The sequence below is a fragment of the Haliotis rufescens genome, unplaced genomic scaffold (genome assembly GCF_023055435.1).
Source record: "Haliotis rufescens isolate VD_foot unplaced genomic scaffold, xgHalRufe1.0.p SCAF_2, whole genome shotgun sequence".
Taxonomy (NCBI): domain Eukaryota; kingdom Metazoa; phylum Mollusca; class Gastropoda; order Lepetellida; family Haliotidae; genus Haliotis; species Haliotis rufescens.
The window spans coordinates 67,360,712-67,381,546 of NW_025963890.1; the positions used below are offsets into that span (position 1 = coordinate 67,360,712).

The 20,835-nt window shown below is 38.8% G+C and overlaps 1 protein-coding gene across 2 annotated transcripts; it reads left to right on the forward strand.

Annotated features, from left to right (window-relative positions):
• The first annotated feature begins 245 nt into the window (after positions 1-245).
• On the forward strand, positions 246-19,744 carry LOC124134588 (helicase with zinc finger domain 2-like). Of its 2 annotated transcripts, XM_048400437.1 has the most exons (20): positions 246-308; positions 908-1,017; positions 4,442-4,512; positions 5,776-6,000; positions 6,707-6,746; positions 7,007-7,152; positions 7,789-7,983; positions 8,511-8,547; positions 8,770-8,891; positions 9,159-9,311; positions 10,500-10,563; positions 10,779-14,451; positions 14,619-14,707; positions 14,964-15,101; positions 15,967-16,110; positions 16,443-17,038; positions 17,282-17,503; positions 17,775-17,928; positions 18,386-18,553; positions 18,732-19,744. In XM_048400437.1, exons 2-20 carry the CDS (start codon positions 1,014-1,016, stop codon positions 18,863-18,865), a joined length of 6,375 nt encoding a protein of 2,124 aa, XP_048256394.1. In that variant the 5' UTR covers positions 246-308; positions 908-1,013; the 3' UTR covers positions 18,866-19,744. The 2 variants fall into 2 exon arrangements, with proteins under 2 accessions (XP_048256394.1, XP_046355461.2); XM_046499505.2 differs by lacking the exon at positions 246-308 and having other exon boundaries at positions 758-1,017.
• Positions 19,745-20,835: the final 1,091 nt, after the last annotated feature.

The window sequence follows — 20,835 nt, forward strand, 5'->3', positions numbered from 1 at the left end:
GTACATCATCTTTATGACAGGAATCAGTTAAGCAAGTAGAGCTGAATCAAAGTCACATTCTCACACTCTCACATTCATTTACAACAATATCGACTCGTCACCCGATCGCACGAAGAGTACACAGCTCGCCTCGAATAGACTGAAACACAAAACACGTCTCTCCACCCGGAGCAGAGATAACTAAGTGATACAGATATAGTCATGGCTAAAAATAGCTCTTATGGTGATAACGTATGCGCTTTGCTACGTCAACCATGACTTCCTTGTACAAACAGGATCCCTTTTAGAATGGCTGACACTTCATTAAGGTACTCTTTGATTTACATTCAGTATAGATTGTACATACCGGTATTAAGTTACAGTTATATGTGATACAATCAGTATTTTTATCTTTATGTGCGGACTGGTTGCCCAGACAGTCACATCACCACACCTACACTATTGTCTCATATGTAAGTGTAGCGTGTAGATACAACCGGGAATGACATTTGACAAATTACAATAAACGTCCCTTGAACGATTCCGACTGTATTATAAGCTTGGGTTTATTAGTCACTATCAAATGGAAACGCATTACCTGATACAAATATCAACGCCTGTTATATCTGACACACTTACGCCTCTTTTCAAACAGTTGAATTGAAGTGTTTCTTTAGAATATTTAATTCTACTTTCGTTTTAAATTCCAAGGCACAACCTACGAGTTCTTGTTATTATTGACATGTTTCTGTGAAGTGATATGAACTGAGAAGTCGAGTCGCCTTTGTTGCCAGCATGTAAAGATGTGATCCAGCAACGTTTATTGACGATTGTGGAAGCAGTTAAATGGTTGATTGCTTCATCAGATGTTGTCGCACCTGGATCTATTCCTTATACGGATATATTCTGTGATGTCCACTCTTGACAGGTGACCATGGGATTACTGATGTACGGCAGAACTACTCAGAGAGTCAGCAGTCACTGATACTGCGTCCACCTTACCTTATAGTTGGATAGCAGGTTTAATTACAATTATGGGTAAGTCTTATTTTTGTCATCACCAAGAGACCGACCATTTGTTATTCAACGGTAGGGTGGGCTGGGTATTGCGCTGGGGAGGGCGGCCTACTAATTATTTGTCCCAGTAAATGCATAACAGGCACTTTTCCTGAAGTGTCCGTTGCTGTATGAAATCGATTCTTAAGGTGATGCAAACGGATATACCGATCCTGAGCAGGGATGGTCACTCTTGGTCTTCCACTTCTGGGATGATCTTGAGTCGAATTTGTGCGGGTATATGGATCCCATAGTCGAGATATGGTGCTTTGGTGAACGTTGAAGTGTCTTGCAACGGCAGCCTGGGACTCCCCTGCTTCCAAACGTCCAATGGCGATATTTCGGTCAGCTGCAGTTAATCTTGGCATTTTTCGATCTCCGTTCAGGTCAGAAAATTCGAAATGAATTGATGAATTTTGTATGGTCTTTTATAGTCAGTGTCTCTACTCTTGTTTCCAACACCTTGCACGTGCATTGTGCTGAAAACCTTTTCTGAAAGCAATTTCCGTGCATCCTTTGCATTTTTGCTGATAAACGTTTACAAAAAAAATCTAATTGGAATTCACAAAAAAACCTGTGTGTTGTTTTTTTAAGAGTGTAATTTACACAACAAAATATCACCAGGTATTAACTTTCCAGTATTAGTAATTACCAATACCATGCAATGTAAAGAATTTCTCTCATGTTGTTACAGTTCGTATGCACTTTGAATGAAGAACAAGCTCAAAATAATTTAACAAATGATATACATACATGTTTAAATTATTGCGCCATGATTCGTGAAAACTCTAAGGATTTGCCTGAATTTTACAACCTCAGAAAAGAACCAAGCTCTTTCAGAATTGTACACCACTATCCCACACGACAAACTTAGAGGAAAACCGTCATTCCTTGATCCATGGGTCATTTTTACTACATGTGGGGCGGTCGGGTAGCATAGTGGTTAAAGCGTTCGCTCGTCACGCCGAAGACCCGGGTTCCAATCTCATGATGGGTACAATGTGTGAAGCCCATTTCTGGTGTCCCTCGCCATGTTATTGCTGGGATATTGCTGAAAGCGGCGTAAAACCATACTCACTCACTCGCCTACTACAGGTGGTGACCATAGATATAGTTATATTTCTATCTTCAGAGGTTCTAAACAATTCGTCTAAAATGAAAGCAAATGTCATCCTACGTTCACTGAGAAAACAATATGCGAAAAAGTGGACTAGCTCTTTGATAAAATCTATGTGAGTGAGTGTGTTATATTTTAAGTCACATTTTATAATGTCAGCGAAGGACAGTATTATAACTTGCAATATATCACAGACTGACTTAAAAGTGGTTGTAGAGCGTTAAACATATATTATTGTGTAACGACACCATATAACAACGGGGCCATAGATCGCCAGCAACAAAGTTGAGGTCACCCTACTAGGGACCAAGGCCCCTTATGGTACATATGCTACCTGCGTGGTTCCCCAGCAGGATTCACACCTTTCCCTTATTGCAACTGGTGATTGTTGCAAGTTTAGCCAGAGATTTAAAATGAACAAATATTCCGCAGTTAAAACAAAGGTAGATATAGAGGATATTTCGTGTGTCACGCCACTCGTGAAAATATCTCCTTTCCCCCCGTCACTCGATGAGAGAAACATGATATTTTACGAGACATAAAATATCCTTTTTATTATATACTTTTTTGTAGTTTTCTCCCGGAAATTTAAATTATTTCATTACAAATGTAAAACCTTGAAACGTTAATTCTCCCCACCTAACACACAGGGACGGTTCACCACCCCTTGTATTTACGACAAAAAAAGTAGTTTCGTGTTTGCAAAATCTTAAGAAATGTAAACAAAAGCATAAAAAAATATCTAGGGTCACGAAAATTCTTTGTCATACATTTCGATAATGATTATATACAAAATCACCTTTAACAAAAAAATATTCTTGAAATCTAGGAGACCGCTGCTGGAAGCAAAAGAATACTTACTGGTCAAGTAACAAAAATGACGCTTTGCGAAACAAACAGTCTCGAGTGACGAGTTAAATGAGGAACTAACAGTTTATAACGAAACATTTTCGAGAGAAAAATAAAGGGCAAGAAGTGATATTAATTCCATAAATAACCATCTGTCATTATTTTGCCTTGTCAGTGTGAGAACTAATGTAAAAAGGACGTCAACAGTATGTGTACGGGCTTCACGTTTACGATAAAGGGAGACAAGTTAAGGGGAGACAATAGTTCCGTCAAAGTGTTATGTTCACTGCAGTGAAATATCAAGTGTAACGTTCACTGCAATGAAAATATCACGTTTCTTAACTTCAGAAACTCAGTCTTTCACACTGAAGTATGTAATAAATAAATATACTTTGAAGGAGGTGGTTCTTCTCAGGGGTACACTGATTTTATGCTACTTCAACTGCTACTTTAAAACTGATAAAAAGGTTATTGACTGTTTTTACACTGAAACATCTATCTCTTGCAATGGCAAAATCAGTAGTTAAGCAGGACATGCTCGACCGTGATTCTCTCATCACAAGGGATACAAAACAGAGGATCCTCACCTTTCAATAAATATTCATGGGTATATCTGCTGTGTGTGGCCAAAACGACGTCGTCGCATAATGGCCTCTTTACATCTGGACTGACAACCCAAGTAGATGTAACCGATAGTTGTAAGATCTATGGGTCTATAATCCCTGTAATCACTTATATTGTATACATTTCAACTTCAGCCGTTAATTTCTGGAACATATCCGACAAAATGTTTTTGCAATAGCAGTTAAAAGTTTGAATTAGTTTTCTTGGCAAATATCACGTGAACCGTTGTACATGTACATTCCGATAAGCTATTTATCACATAAATACGATATCATACACATACATTATTGTTCAATCACAGGCCAATGAGTTCATCTATATATGAGGTAATAAGAAACATAATATATACACGGAAAGCATTCTCTTTTTCAAAAATTCACTTACACCAAGTTGGAGCGTTCAGCTAAAACTTGCTTGTCCGATTTTTTACAATATTACAAATTTGATACTTTAGGCCTTAACAAATTGATAAATAATATGTTCATTCCCGTACGCCAAATTACCAAACATCACTGTATTGTCGCCAGGTGCCTTCGCACAAGATATATCGCCAGGCATGTGTGCTCTCGTCTCTCTTTACATACCACATATAAATCCGAATCCTTCAGCAGAAACTGTACACATATGCCTTAAATTGTTCGTCTACAGAAACAAAATTGCACTTGTAACCTGAGGTAAAAAAAATGGGGACTAATTAGGAGTAAAAATAAACCTTCCATTTATGTTGGTAGTCTTTAATTTATATTGTAAACCTCTACCGTTACGTTCACAACAAACTTGTCCATGTCTATTAAACATATTATATTTCATTTGCAGATCCCCGTGTAGTAATTACCAAATTGCAGGAACATTTTGACCATTCCGATGACGGGCGAGCCAGAGCACAGGTATTAGCTATTATAGAAAGATACTGTTCCATATAACCATCTGCCATAGACCAATTATAATGCCCTCTTTTACATCACAGTTGCACTTCATGTGTTTCAAGGGGATCCCATACCCATTTCTCAATGATTTCATTTCAATGTGTAGAAATTATCACAGATGCAATTGTCAAAGTAGACACAACTTATGGATAACAACTTTTTCATCCGTCAACTTCTAAGTACTGCCTATCAAACAATTCAGATGCAATTGTACCTGTAACCATTCCGCTGACGGGCGAGCCAGAGCAAAGGTATTAGCTATTATAGAAAGATACTGTTCCATCTGCCATGGACCACCATTGGCAACTAAAATGTCCTCATCCGTCAACATCTAAGTCATGCCTATCAAACAACTCAGATGCAGTTGGGTCTGTGCCGAGAAGGTTGAGTCATTTTCAGAGTTTGACTTTGGTCCATATTTCTTTAATATACAGGACAATGAATGAGAACTGAAGTAAATGCCCGTATGAACCCGCTGAGTCGTTGTGCTATTATGAGTTTTACTACAGTCCGTTTGGCTCCAAATGAGAACGATTAATTGCAAAAAAACTCAAATTCAGGAAAAGTCTATTAAATGCAGTGAATACCCTGTAACGAACAATATCTGCTGTTTGTTATTTGTATTCCCATCACTGGAAAAAGTTGTTTAAACTATCATGTTGTTACTCGTATGTGTACAAGTTGACATCTTGAACGGAGGTTGGCACAACAGTAGGGGGAACAGCGCAATCACGTACTGCACGTGCTACACAGGGAATGGCAGCATAAGAGGGGTCGTCTCATGATAATTCTTAATCGCAATCTGACTCGCTGATGTCACAGCCCTCGTCGGAATTGCTTGTGTCACAACTATAGGCGGGACTGTTGTTTGCTGAAGTCACGTGAACAGTATCTTGACTCAATCTCCTTGACGAATTTGGTAACACAGCGCTGCCATATCTCCACTATTACGCGCACATGTGTATTTCGTGTCAGTAGAACAAGATGATAATCATTGATAATGACGTGTAATAACTTTAAATTTCCCTGTTTTTTACATTTTCCTCCTGCACACCTCCTACAAATAGAAGTGTAATTCTCCTCATACGTTGCTGTGTTAATTTCTTGAAATGTAATATGATATAAACTTTGACTGTACATGTAAACCCTAAGATTCATGTAATTCATCTGAAGTTTCCTACTTTTTAGTGCTTATTTTTAAAATGGCAAACCCTTTTCACATAGCTCGTACTGAAGATGTTGATGGAGAGCTGTCCCAGTCTCAAAGAACTTATTGGCGAGGCACACGGTAAAGTTGTGCAAGGACGATTTACACCAACAGATTGCTGGGTGCTACAGACGCTTCTGAAACGGCACATCTGGTTCAGTAGGCTGAATACCAATTACGGAAAACAGCAAGAAGAAGCTGTGATACTTATCTGTTCTCACACTTGTAATACTCTTTCTCAGGTGCGTACCCAGAATATAATGTTTCGTGTCAAGTCCGCAGAGAGAGAGAGAGAGAGAGAGAGAGGGAGAGAGAGAGAGAGAGAGAGAGAGAGAGAGAGAGAGAGAGAGAGAGAGCGAGCTGTGAGCTGAGATATGAGAGAGAGGAAGCTAGATAGAGAGAGAACTAGAATGAGAACGCTTTAACTAGGCTACCCGACCGCCCCGAGAGAGAGAGAGAGAGAGAGAGAGAGAGAGAGAGAGAGAGAGAGAGAGAGAGAGAGAGAGAGAGAGAGCTTTTCGGGTGTTATTGGGTATTTGATGCCCCGAGGTTTCATTTTGAACCATACACGTTTATACTTAATATTGAACACCGTAGGAAGGTCGAGTTATGATTGGTACCAAGAAGCTTGCTGTAGAAGGCGTCTAAACATGGATGTACAAGCCAAGTGACTGGTTGACTGCTTTCACAGCACTGGATATGAACCAATAGTTTGTCTGGTCCAGGCTCAATTATTTACAGGCCGCCGCGATATAGCTGGAATATTGCTGACTGCAGAGGTAAACAACAATCGCTCACTTGTTCTACATATGACCTTTAAGTAGCTTTCAGATAAATATAAAAGGTAAAGAGTGACTCGTTCCATACATATACTCAACAACCCGTATGACAAGAACATTTGTTTTGAGTCAGAGTCATGCGCATTCTGATTTCTCGTCTTCTTTTCAGAGTTGTTACATATTTCAAGCATTCTATTTCTTCTATAAAAGTAAGTTGTCCTTTTACACTTAGTAACTAATAGAAGTATGGCATGTGGGACACATATATGAAAGTAACATCTATGTAGTTTCCAATGATAAAGGCAAAGCTCAAGAAAAACTAAATAACCGGCTCGAACATACTTTCAATCTTTTCTATTTTCTTTTCCTTTTATTACTATACTGCCTAGAAAGTGCTGATGCCACGTTATTGTTTTTTAACTACTGTTAAGACATAATTACCTGAAACCAGTAACGGGCATGGTTTCAGCAATGGTTCTGGTAAATGCTGCTGCTGTCCTTGATAGTCCGGAGCCTGGTCAAGAAATAGGCTTGGTTGGTTCATGTGCCTTCACGACCAACGGTTTATGGAGGACCCTTTTCATTGACACATCTGTGTGGCAAAAGGAAGAAAAGGTATTACGATATCCGTCATTATACAATTTACATGGCTATAATACCTATAATCAAAATCAAGGAATATATTCACATAGTTATATTATGTCACAAGAAATATCTACTCTCTATCATGTACCGTATTTGTCATTCGTCTGATGCCTTAATTCACTTTGCAGAGTTGCATTTAAGTGGCATGCCAGAATTCTATTACTGTTGATTCACCAACACGTTAAATGTCTAGGGCCTGTATCACTATCACATGAAGACCGCCTCCGTGGTCTAGTGGTAGAGCGTCAACACGGAGGGCTGAAGGTCCGGAATTCCATCCCCGGCCAAGGCATACCTAAATACGTTAAAAGGTGGTAGTTGTTGTTAACCTGCACTCTGCATTAAGGGGCTAAAACAAGGAGTCAGTATACTGTGTCTGAGTGGGGTATTCGTGTTAAACTGAGGCAGGGTATCTCAGTGGGCTATCACTATAAATCGGCACACATGCATGCATGTCAGTATATAAGTGCATTAATCGTTATGCCTAATTTCACCTCACCTATTACACACCGAACCGTGAAATACTGTTTAAAGCAGCGATAAACTCACTCATCCTAAATGATATTATGAACCATGTGGAAGTCGGGTCTTTTTCTTATGTTACAGGCGACAATAGCGTTACTGGTGGACTTGAGATATCTGGCCATTGAACAATATGAGAACAATCCCGGATTTTGTTACTTCTTGTGCCTGGATCTGATACGAGGATTCAATGTAATGGCCAACTCGTTTACAGAGGACCAAAACACAAGAATCAGGGCTAACTTGCTAGTTCTACTGGCAAGATGCAGCTTTCAAGCGGTGAGACATAATTGCACATGCCAAGATCACTTCTGAGTTAATTTTTAACAACGCATCGGCAATATGGGAGCCATAGTGGATGAGAACAAGTTAATTATTCAAAGGGACTGCTTGCAACAATGGTTATAATCACAACAAAACGTCCAAACACATAAAATTTGAAACGTGATGGTTAAAAAGCGGTCATCAAGAACTCGTTAAACGATCGCAGTGAATGGTTTCAAGATAGCTGAAGCATCGTAAAACAATCTTCATTTAACGTTCAGTTGAGAATGCAATATTGTTTCACTCAACCCGTGAAGATCCGGATTCAGTGAATCAGTCGATCGATGATTATGATGTCGATCACTGGATTGTCTAGTCCAGACATGATAATGCATCTACCGCCGTTGTGTAGCTGAAATATTGCGGAGTGTGGCGCAAAACAACAAACAAATAAAATTAGTCAGTTACTCCATTAGAGGATATATGTCATGAAATAAAGCTGAAACGTTGATAATGAGTTATCTTTTTTACTCTGTTTTTAGAAGCAGTACAAACTCTGTACTACACTGTGTCAACAAGGTAACGCTAATAAATCATAGCTTGATTTGCAGTAGTCCTTCCAATCAATAATGAGTAAATAAACCTTTGGCCAGTTCACATTATTTTTTAATTGTTTGGTGTGGTAATACTATTTCGTTTAGAGCATTTGTATTCCAATTTCACTTTTGTTTATTTGGAATATTTTGAGATTGGTGAATTTTTGGTCAGTTGCATATGTTAATTATGTAACTATGATTCCAGCCTCTGAATTGGAGGAATGTACAAGTTACATTCCCTTTAAGATCTGGGCAAAAGCTCTTTACAAGGAGAGACAATATGGCGTAGCACTGAACAGACTTGAGATTGCAGTGAAATGTGTGACGGTAACCCCTTATTATGTTCTGAGAGTTAACATAATTGTAAAACATCAGTCAAATGATGAAATGAAGTTGGAGATACTGCTTTATGTGTAAGGTAATATGCGAATTCTGAATTTATGAATGTTCATATTTTCCCTTATATTCATATTTAATTCTTACTTTCATGTGTCTTTTTGTCATTATTCTAAAATGCTGCCAGTAGTATTTCACTGTAACAGTTACTTAACTACGCCATCATACATGGGTATTATCTACATGTTTATCTTGCAGGAGAAAGAGGACGGGGAGATAGACCAGTGGGAAACGGTACTGGAACTCCAGGACTTCATTGATACCCTGAAGGAGAAAATATCATCTGCTCAGAATCAGTCGACTGAACCAGATCCTGGTTGGATGATTGGAACGAACATAAACATTCCTCAGGTACATAATATACAATGCAATATGTTTTTGTTTTATTTACCATATATCAAAGTTAAAAAGTTACATGAAAAAGGCATCACTTTCTGCAAAACAGTAGGCAAATGTATACATCAATTCTAAACTTTTCATTTTATTCGAAATCATATGTGAGACACAAGATGGATTTAGCCATGGCTATTCCACATTAGATATAATTTATTTTCGAGTCACAAGGGAGAAAGTATATCACAAACAAATATTTAATGCAGATGTTTATCTTTAAGGCTTTCAATATTGGATATAATTTCTGTTGAACCTAGTCTAACCTTGCCGGGTGTATATTTTCACAATTCATTTATTTATCCAGAGATAGACCAATGCCATTCCACAAAACTATTTTCCAAATATCAAACACTCGTTTACCTATGTCTACCTGTAGCATGTATGCTTCTTTTTCTGTTAAACATAGCTCATGTATATTAGATATTTTGATTTAATTATCTATAGTTGAGAAATTACAGTGGATTCCTACCTCATTCATGTCATAAAATTAACTATGTACGTGCTCGTTATTGCTCCAAGCAATCTCTGCTCCAAACAAAAGAATTGGTTGTATCTGTATATCAAGCGGTTTACACTAAGTATTGGTGGTACAGATTCAAGTTGAAAGAGAAGAGAAAACTGTGCACGTGCCCTTTGCCTTCATGGTTCTGTCAGCCATAGTTTAAGCGGGATTGGTCGGGTGTAATTATTAGTTCAAGCTGCATAAATAAGGAAAAGATCTTCATTCAATTCCTATTTTCTGAAAACAACAACCCCATTTTCTACTATGTGTCTGCCAGTAGTGTCATGACTTGTTATATTGAGTTTCTGTTATGTGTGTATCGTTTTCTAATTTCAAGGACATGTTGTGAGGATATCTGTTAAGCAATGATGTGTGTTATTTCTTTTTCATATTCTTCTTTACCATGAAATTACCTTTCCATTCTTATATACTGAATATAGAAACGTTCTGGTAAGGTGTAGAACTTCATGGCTTTTTTTTCATATTTACTGCCAACTGTCAACTAACTGGACGTTTTAGAGACGCTATCTGGTTCTATTGCCCCAAAACATAAGTATATAATCATCATAAATAACACAATTCTTACAAGGACTTGTCTTTACAATTGAACCTAATGTTTACTACTGCATCATAATGTTGTTCAGATACAGATTAATCAAGCGCAACGTGTGAAGGATAGCCATGTCAAAAAGAAGAAACGTTCAAGACGTAAGTTATTTTTATAAGAATTCAAATTGAGAAAAATCCATGAGACATGTTTTAGATTGTGCCTTGATTAAAGTGACATTTACAGTGGTTCAATAATATGATCCCAGACGTTGTTTCATTTTTGAGGAAAGACTTGATCAGTTCATAATGTCCACATGAAAAAATATATGCAGCATGAATGTAGATTCTTGTATGTTCTCTTTCATGTGAACTAGCAACACGGAACTCTGTTGAAAAAGTGCAAGTTAGTGAGCTTGACTGGTTGAAAGGTTCTCCGCTATCCCAATCTAATCCTACAACGCAACCCTCCCTGAAGCTGAATGCTGACAATAACTCATTTCTGCAGTACAAACAATGGGACTCATCAGGTGGAGAAGAGGAGTCAGATCTTGAAGATGCTTTCGAACTTCCAGAGCCTGAAGGTGACGAGGAAGAACCTGAAGTGACTAAGGTGAAACCTGAGATACAAGGAAGGACTTGGTTTGATGAAAGCAGAGACAACCATCACAATTCTAAAAGTATTTCCTGTGGAATGGAGACAAACGTGGACGTTACAAAATTCGAAGCAAGGACTTACACACAGACCAGAGCTCCTTTCTACAAGCAAATGAAACCAGTGGAAGAATTAGAACAACTTATGGCAATGATACCTGAACGGTACAAGCGATGTAGGCTCGTACTAGAATCACCTCACAAAGCTGTGTGCAAAGTGTTGACTGCGACTGAAACCTACCATGACATAGAGATTCATGGGAGGTCTAAGTGTGGACAAACCTTTAACAATGATGAGGTGTGTGTAGAGGTACTGTCAGAACCTAAACCAAGTAATGATTCTAACAAAGTAAGGGTTCTAAGAAAGATGCAGGAAGATGACAAAGTGTATGGGCAAGTTGTTGGTGTCCTGAAGAGGAAGTTTAGGGATCGGAATTGCCCTGTCATGGCCTGCACTTGTGATAATGATGAAGGTTTCTTGATGCGTCCCCTTTGCCGTACAGTTCTAAAGATGCATGCCCTAAATGGAGTAACTAAGAAAAATCACCCTGCAATGTCAAAGCATCGAATTGATATGTATGAAATCAATGAGAATAGACAGGTTTCTTTCAAGACATATTTTGATGTGAAGCCTGGGCTGAAAGAAAAGTATGTGTTCCTGGTCGTCTATCTCACCTGGGGCATCCACCATGTGTACCCTCTTGGAGCAGTTGTAGACATCTTGGAGTGTGGCACCGACTTCAATGGAGGTCTCAAGATCCTGGAAATGCAATATCAGGTTCCAACCTACTTTCCCCAAGACACAGTTGCTCATACTGGAGAAGTTCTGAAGAAGAGAGACACTCTCCTTGCTGATGCCAGAGTGAACTGCACAGAGCTTGAAGTTTTCACAATAGATCCTGCACATTCGAAAGATTTAGATGATGCTTTGAGCATCTCTGTCGAGGATGGCCACTATGTGATTGGAGTCCACATTGCTGACGTGGCCTCAGTGGTGAAGAAAGGGGACCCTGTTGACAGAGAGGCACAGAAGAGAGCCACAAGCTTCTATCCATGCGAGTCCAGGACTCGCAACATGTTGCCTGAACCATTGAGTGAGGGCATGTGTAGTCTGTTACCAAATGAAGAAAGACTTGCATTGTCCGTTTTCTTTCACATTGAAAAATCAGGAAAGCTTGTGAAGGAACCAACAGTCATGAAAACAAAGATTAAATCTTCCTGCAAGTTATCATATGAAAATGCTCAGAAGTTAATTAATGATGAAGAAGTTGAAAACGTCTCACAAACTCTGAAAGATAATATCAAACTGCTTCATGAAATTGCCCAGAACTTGAGAAAGGACAGACTTAAAGATTCTAGGTTTGCTGTTCCATTTGAAGATCCAAGATTTATTGAGACTGAAATCATAGAGCAGAATATTGAAGCCCATGCACTCATTGAAGAGTTCATGATCAAAGCCAATACATCCATTGCTCAGTGGTTGAGAAAGAAGTTCCCAAATTCCATCCCCATCAGATGTCAGTCTCCACCATCTACCGAGGATGTCCAAAAGTTTGTCCAGAGTGAGGATAAGTTCCTGGACCTTGTTGTGAACCTGCAAGGACAAGAAGTCTTACCTGGCAGGACGGTGGCATCAGGGAACTGGGTAGCCAAGGGCAACACAGTGAGAAAAGAGCCTTTGCCAGTCCAGAAGAACATCTGGCTTCAGATTCTTGATGGAGTTCATGATGAAACCCTGACTAATGCTGTAAGGAATATGTGCAAAGATGAGGTCCACCCTTTCCAAGCAATTGCTCTTCAACACTGGCGACAAATCATGGAATCTGCAGAATACAAATGTTCAATGCTCTCTGAAAAAGAGCTGAATCACTTCTCTCTGAATACAAAGATGTATACACATTTCACATCCCCTATCCGGAGATATGTGGACCTCGTTGTACACAGGCTGGTGCATGCAGCTCTTGATGGGAAATCCTGTCCCTATTCTCCACAAGAAATAGCTGACATTTGTGCCCATGTTAACGATGCCACATCCAGACAGAATCACTTCAGCAATGGATGCAAAGCTTTGAAAAAAGCTTCAAAGATATCTCAGAAGCCAATGGAATGTAATGCCATTCTCAACAATGTTACTGACAGCGGTGCAGAACTTTGCATTCCATCATTAAGGAATATATCTATCAGAAGTAAAGAGTTGCCCTTTAATCTGCTGGATCTGAGCAAGAAACCTGAAGAGATGAAGGACCCATGGACTTCAAAGATCATTGTAACAGGAGAATGGAAGAAAAGATTGTATGACTGCACTGGATGTCCCGCACAGGATTCAGAAGGGCACAATACACTAAGACCAAAACAGATACCATTTATTGTGGATCCTCATCAGCATGTCTGCTATGTTGACACACAGACATGGGCAAAGATGCTGAAGTTGGTCTTCAGCAAAGATGACAAGGCATTGAAAAAGATGTTGAACAGGCTCTCACCTGAAGGACAGGATCCTCTAAACAGAACACCTGTCAGAGACATGGTGACCTCAGAGAATGGAGATGGCACTATAAACTTTCACCACTGCAAGTTCACACTCTGTTTTTCCCCTGGGCGCGTCATAAGGGTTCAGATGGTTGCAAAACCCGATAGAGGTTTGTTGACACCAAAGGTGAGGTTGTTTCATGTTTGTAAGAATCTCAATCTTTGTCTAAGTCACAAAGAAGACCCAGTCGGTGTATTGAGCAAGTATGCCACCGAGTCAACAAACAAAACCATTGAATCCATTGTTGAATATCAAAGGACATGGCTGCCCCTTCTTGAGATGGATGCTGTAATGACTGCTGCTACCAATGAAGAAAATGTTATCATCAACAATGTCACCATCGACATTAAACAGAGTCCAATGAAAACCTACACTGGAAGTTTCACGCTTCAAGGAACCTTCATGCGTGAGAGATGCATAGAATTTGGTGGAAAATCTATAGACAAACTGAAAGAAGGAGATGATTCTCTTGTAGATACTGGAATGAGGAAAGTATCATCTATTGACTATCTGTGTATAAGATGCCCGATTCCTCAAACTACCAATGCACCTGTTGAAATGCAGCATGCTATAGTCACGGATGAAAAGGAGACAGAATCTCCAAGGAAGACAAAATCATCTAAAAAACAGAAGAAAGGGAAGAAGGAAACAGAACATAATCTTGACATCTCCAATTCTGACACAGACTCATATACCTGGGTTGGACATGCCCAGATACTCAAGGTTAGACGAAGGGGGAAGGATGCCAATTCAGATCGTGTGGACATCAGATTCAGTCTGAACTCCAACAGTGGTCCTGTTCCAGAGTGCCTACTTACTAAAGCTTCAGGGACGGTAGAGATCATCATGAAGTCAGAGGTTGACAGGTGAATAAATGATTTCTTGAGGCTGCGTCAGTAACAGATGAAAAAAAACATATTTAGCTTGTTTTCTGTAATCAACATCTTTGTATTTTTCTACGCTTGCTTGATGAATGGCTTAATAAAAAAATTAGGATAAAGGTGTTGACTTTTTAAGAAATCCATTGTTCCAGGCGTACAATGGCAATGCTTCAGCACCTGCACAGCGAAAACAATGATTTAGCAGTGGCTATTGCGCTGAATAGATTGTTGCCAGAACTGGGTAAGTTTCAAATGCACCCGATGTTTGTTTTCATATGCTGTAGTATTTAAGCAGGCCCATGATGAGGTCTTATTAAGAAAGGTATTTACCGCCTTCTTTCGAGAATACTGTAGATCAATAAAATTTGGAACATGTCAGCCTTAAGGCAATGAAACGATTGCTCCACATGAAGTGTTAGACCACTACATACATACAATTTGGCAGCTGCATGTACATTATCATTCAGAACCTTTCCTTTTCACAAATTTCCTTTCAGAGAACAGCCGGTTAGAAGTTGGCAATCAGATTGACAAAGAAATCCCTCTCAGGGCGCTTCCTCCCAACAATTATATGCAAGAAGAAGCCATTTCTCAAGCCCTTACTTCAAGTTTCTCTCTTATACAAGGGCCACCAGGTAGTGATGTCATTGTATTTGTTCCATTGAATTTGAATACATTTGTTCAGTGACAGGATGTAAGGAAATTAGTAACACGTATTGATTTAGGTGACCGCCTCTGTGGTCTAGTGGTAGAACGTCCGCCCAGAGAGCGGAAGGTCTGGGGTTCGATCCCCGGCCGCGTCATACCAAAAGACGTTTTTAAAAATCAAAGTAGACACAAATGACGAAATTGATTAACATTCCGTAGGAATACATACTGTGGCGTGACATTTAATAGGTGATTGTTTAATTTATGCACATAACTTAACTCAGTAGTCAATCAATTGAGAGTAGCTTCAAACAAAGTGCATAGGACCTATCAATCAAGAGGCGAGAAGAACTGGAACTATCAGACTGAAACGCACAAATATAGAAGGCGTCTGGTTCAAATCACATGGTCAGTAACCGCCAGCTTGCATTATTTCTCAGACACTGTTGAAGGATGAGAGTTAGAAATGAAACTCAAAACATATAATTTGTGGAATACAAGCAAGGATGTGTGTAAATTTGCTGTTTTATTCCTTCTCAGCCTTAGGCTCAGGTGGTTTGGACGATAAATATGCATGAATTTCGCTAAAACATCCTGCGCATGATACTACAGCAGAGAACAAAGGGAATCCCCTCGACTGTAACTTGGATTCACTGGCCTTCCATTTTAGTGAAAGCAGTCAGTGTGGTTGTTTTTTTCATTGGGATATACATGAATGCAATTACACAAGACCAGTTCAGCTAATCAGAATGCACAAATTACAATGAAGACATCGGGAATATAACTACTGTAGCATAATAAGCACTCTGCAATTCCATATATTTGTAATTTCAATCATGTCTTCACTTTAAGGAACTGGAAAAACATACACGGGCATAAAGTTGATATACCTGTTTGAGAAGATCAATATGATTATGCACCAGAAAAAAAAAGACAAGCAGAAGAAACAGGTGCTCTTCTGTGGACCTTCAAACAAGTCTGTGGATCTGGTTGGACGTGTGTATAATGTTATTGTAGCTTATGATTGCCCTCGAATGGAAAGTAGGAATTAAAACTCGGATATATAAGATTCTGTTATGAGTGAATCAAGATGAGTATCAAATGTGATGTTGTGTTGCTATAACATATTGTCATACATGTATGGTTGTATCACACAAGCACACGTCACACGTTTTTGTTTTTTTTCTGTAAGATCACCTGCTCATGGTGTTCCATTTGACTTTACAGTTCAGTTCACTTCACTGTTCAGGGTTACAATCACATACCACATATATACCAGTAATATACACATATATTCTAATATTGTAATCATTCCTTACTGTTTTTAGGTTTACTAATCAAACGCCTTGGGAACATCTGCCCCAAAATCATCCGAGTGTATGGACAGAATATTGTGTCACAAGATTACCCTGTGCCAAAACGCAACTTTTTGTCAAGGAAAAGTCTCCATGGCTTAAAGTCAGACCAAAAGCTACGTCAGATATCTCTTCATCACATGATCAGACAGCAAGGCAAACCTTATGCAAAGGAAATAAACTTTTTTGACTCGTTTTTTCAAAAAAATCACAAATATGTCACCTCTGACAACATAAAATATTACAGCAAGCTGATTTTCAAAGCGTCTTGTGAAGAGCTTGAGAAATGCGATGTCATCTTAAGCACATGCGCAGTTGGTGGCAACATGAAGGTTATTACCTCTACAAATGTATTCCAAGTGATAATTGACGAGTCTGCGATGAGCACCGAGCCACAGACCATGGTGCCCATTATCGCCACAGAGGCCAAGCAGGTAGTTTTGATGGGAGACCACAAGCAACTGCGTCCAATTGTGCAGTGCAGAGAAGCTGCTGATCTTGGCCTTACCCAGTCACTGTTTGAACGATATGCTTCTGACGCCTCATTCCTGGACACCCAGTACCGTATGGTAAGTGATAATTACAAAGTTTAAATGTGTAAGCTGGAGTGTATGGACTACATTATACTTTAAAATATGACATCTTAAATGTAAAAGAATGAGTCCACACTTTATTTGCATATATCTGGTTTTGTTTTCAGAAAATTATATTCTATGATAAATTATATATATAACATTGGCGGTTAAAATATGAAATTTGAAGTGAGAGAGGTAGTTTCATGATATGGCGTTTTTTTCATTTCACTATAAAAGCACCCAAAGATCTGCCAGATCCCATCTGACATCTTCTATGAAGGGCAATTGAAGACAGGCAGATCACAGTGGTGGCGGGTTGATCAACCCCTGAGACTGTGGCCAGTATCACGTATTCCATATTTGCTGTGGCATGTGGAGGGTACAGAACATGTTTTGAGCGTGTCTGCAGAAGAGGGAAATGAACGGTCAAGATCCAACAAGGCCGAAGTTGACATCGTGGTGAGTAGCGTTGAGAGTAGGCAGAATGAAGCCAATATTTGGATGTATCATTACGTATTAGTATTTGGGAGTAAATAAGGATAAGAGCTTGGTCTAGTATGAGTGCAGCAGGAGTGTGTGTGTGTGTGTGTGTGTGTGTGCATGCGTGTGTGCGTTGGTGCGCGTGTGCGTGCGTGCGTGCGTGTGTGTGTGCGTGAGTGTGCTTAAAATATAGTTTCATTTTTATACTGCTATTACTATTGAAGATAGCATATTCATATGTTCAATTCAGGAGGAGGTGTTCAGATGGCTCAAGGAAAAGGAGAAGATAGATCCTAGCACTATCAATGTCATGTCCCAGTACAATGCCCAGTGTTCTAAAATCAAGGAGAAACTGACACGTTACTATTCCTATGTCAACGTGAACACAGTAGTTGCAAGTCAAGGTTTGTTGTCATCCACAATTACAAATGAAAGGATTTATTCAAGTAGTCATCGACTGTTGGTTGAATGTCCAGTTTGGTTTACACCCTCTTTGTTCGTAAATAGGTGTAAACTATTTCATGAATATTGTTTCTTAAATTGGAAATATGGCATTTACTTGTTGGAACCGACAAAACATTTACAATGGTTGAGTGGAATACCTCCGCATATGACATTCTTCCAAAGGTTATGATTTTCAGTTTAGAACATAACTCAAATTCACTTGAAATTGGATCTGATTTATCGTGGGCTAAAATCCATGTCACCATGATTATTATTCTTGGTTTCTTCATATGCATCCCATATGGTTCGTTACAAAGCCATACCAGACCTTTTCACAGTGGTCAGCATATCCTAAACAAAATTAATTTTGTCATGAAAATGTTCTTTTAAGTTGTAATATGAATTTTTGTGTTACAGGAGGTGAATGGGACTATGTGATACTCAGCACAGTTAGGTCGCTCCCCCCGTACAAGATAGAGAGAAGGCCGACTCTCGGATGGCGCAGACAGAACCTAGGCTTCATCACTGACGCAAACCAGATCAACGTGGCGCTCACACGAGCCAGGAAAGGGTTGATCATCATAGGTGAGTAAGCAGCTATCCGCATATGTTTGAAAATAATTATATGTGTACCTTGCATCTGCTTTTTAACTTTCATAAAGTTTTGTTTCAATTTTAAACGAGGTACATGTAAAATTACACACCTAAACTGATTTGATTTTATGTTTACTAGTTTGATTACACGGTTCAATGTTTGTTAAAGGCAACGTGAATCTGCTGCGGAGTGATGATGTCTTCAGACAACTGATAACGAGATATGAGGAACAAGGATGTGTTGTTGAAGGACAACGGTGCCCACCTGTGAGACGTCAAAGTTCCTTCTTCAGGGAAACCTAAACAGACTGTACATGCAAACGTGACATGGATGGACCTTAACTGACTATCATCTGTTCAACTTTGTTGTATTACAATTGTATTTCCATATTTTACTGTTTACATATCTTACTATATTTTCGGTTTTATTTTGTTTCCTTATGCTTGATAAACATAAAGTTGCCTGTGCAACCTATTCAAATGACAAGTTTTTAAAAAATCAAAGTAGACACAAATGACGAAATTGATTAACATTGTCTTGGCCCTTTACCTATATTATTCAATTGACTTTTAACTTTGTAGTCCATTCTCCGATCATGTTGTTTCGTGACTCATTTTTGCAAAATATACGTTATAGACAGAACTTTATATGCAGGCAGTGTTCGGATTGGATACTCAATCATTTCAGTGATTACTGTCGAGATGAAAGGTACAATAATGAGATTTCGAGACAATAAGTTCAACATTAAATGAGAAATAAAGATAAGCCTGCACCTTGAAAACATCTCACTTGTAAATTCATTTTAGGTTCAAAAACTATCTGAACAGCAACATGTTAGGCCGCGCGGAGGCAGTTATTCACTTATTTCTTAATTTGACTTTTATTTGATTATATTTACTCATATATGTAACTCGGTTTTATCATGATTTCTTAATTTCTTGGCAAAGTACTTATATTAAGCTTACATAATCTACTCCATTCTATCTACATATTGCATTGTTAGAGTTTTTCGTATATTAAGTGCTGTCTATTAATTTCTGACCCGTTAAAATCCGGCTTAGAATAGGTCTTCAGCATTCCATGCTTGTCCTTAGAGGCGACTAATGGGATCGGGTGGTCAGTTTCGCTGACTTGGTTATTGCATGTCATCGTAACCCAATTGCGTAGATCGATGCTCATGATATCAGTCACTGGGTTGTCTGGTCCAAATTGACTATTCACAGACTACCGTCATATAGCTGGAATATTGCTGAGTGCAGCGTTAAACAACAAACAAACAAACAAACAAACAAAAAGAAAACTTAATTATTTCTCTCATTAGCTGATGTCTCTCAAAGCGATGACATCATTTTAGAATGTTGGTAATTATTTTTTCTTGCATAGATAGAAATACTTTATGTTCCCTATCCTCTTGTCAGGTTGGTGATTCAGTAGCTGAATTTTGTAACCAGTTACAATTATTGTATATATTGTTATCCCCCCGGCATATAATGCGGGGGGATATAGCGATCAGCCAGTCTGTCTGTCCGTCCGTCTGTCCGTCCGTAATCATTTCCTTTTCCGGGGCTGAATTCCAAAACCATTCAGTGTATTTGATCGAAACTTGGCAAATCTTTCAGGCACATACTGAAGTGGTGCCTTTTGATATTTTGGGATTTTTCTATTTTTTATTTTTTTTTAAATTTTATGGAATGAAGTTGGACATAGACTCAATTGGGGATGGAGTTCGTTTCCTGGGCATAATTCCAAAACCATTCAGTGTATTTGATCGGATCTTGGCAAATCTATCAGGCACATACTGAAGTCGTGCCTTTTGATATTTTGGGATTTTTTTGTTTATATTTTTTTAATAGTTTTATGGAATGAAGTTGGACATAGACTCAATTGGGGATGGGGTTTCGAAAACCATTCAGTGTATTTGATCGAAACTTGGCAAATCTATCAGGCACATACTGAAGTGGTGCCTTTTGATATTTTGGGATTTTTCTAATTTTTATTTTTTAATTTTTTTATGGAATGAAGTAGGACATAGACTCCATTGGGGAACGGGTTCGTTTCCGGGCCAGAATTTGAAAACCATTCAGTGGGTAAACAATGTATGCTTCTTAAAGAACATTCAACTGTTGACTCATTACATACAGAATTGCACATTTACTAGTGGTTACTTTACAGACAGCTGCCGGGGGGGGATATGTCATCTCTCTGATGACTCTTGTTTTAATATACAACCCTAACGGATATTCATAGGATCTTGTAAATAATTAGTATTTAT

What these genes read in the sequence shown, in the direction of transcription:
- LOC124134588 (XM_048400437.1), top strand. An exon ending in ATTCTATTTCTTCTATAAAA is followed by an intron (nt 6,747 to 7,006) that starts GTAAGTTGTCCT and finishes GCATGGTTTCAG; the next exon opens with CAATGGTTCTGGTAAATGCT. An exon ending in TGTGGCAAAAGGAAGAAAAG is followed by an intron (nt 7,153 to 7,788) that starts GTATTACGATAT and finishes CTTATGTTACAG; the next exon opens with GCGACAATAGCGTTACTGGT.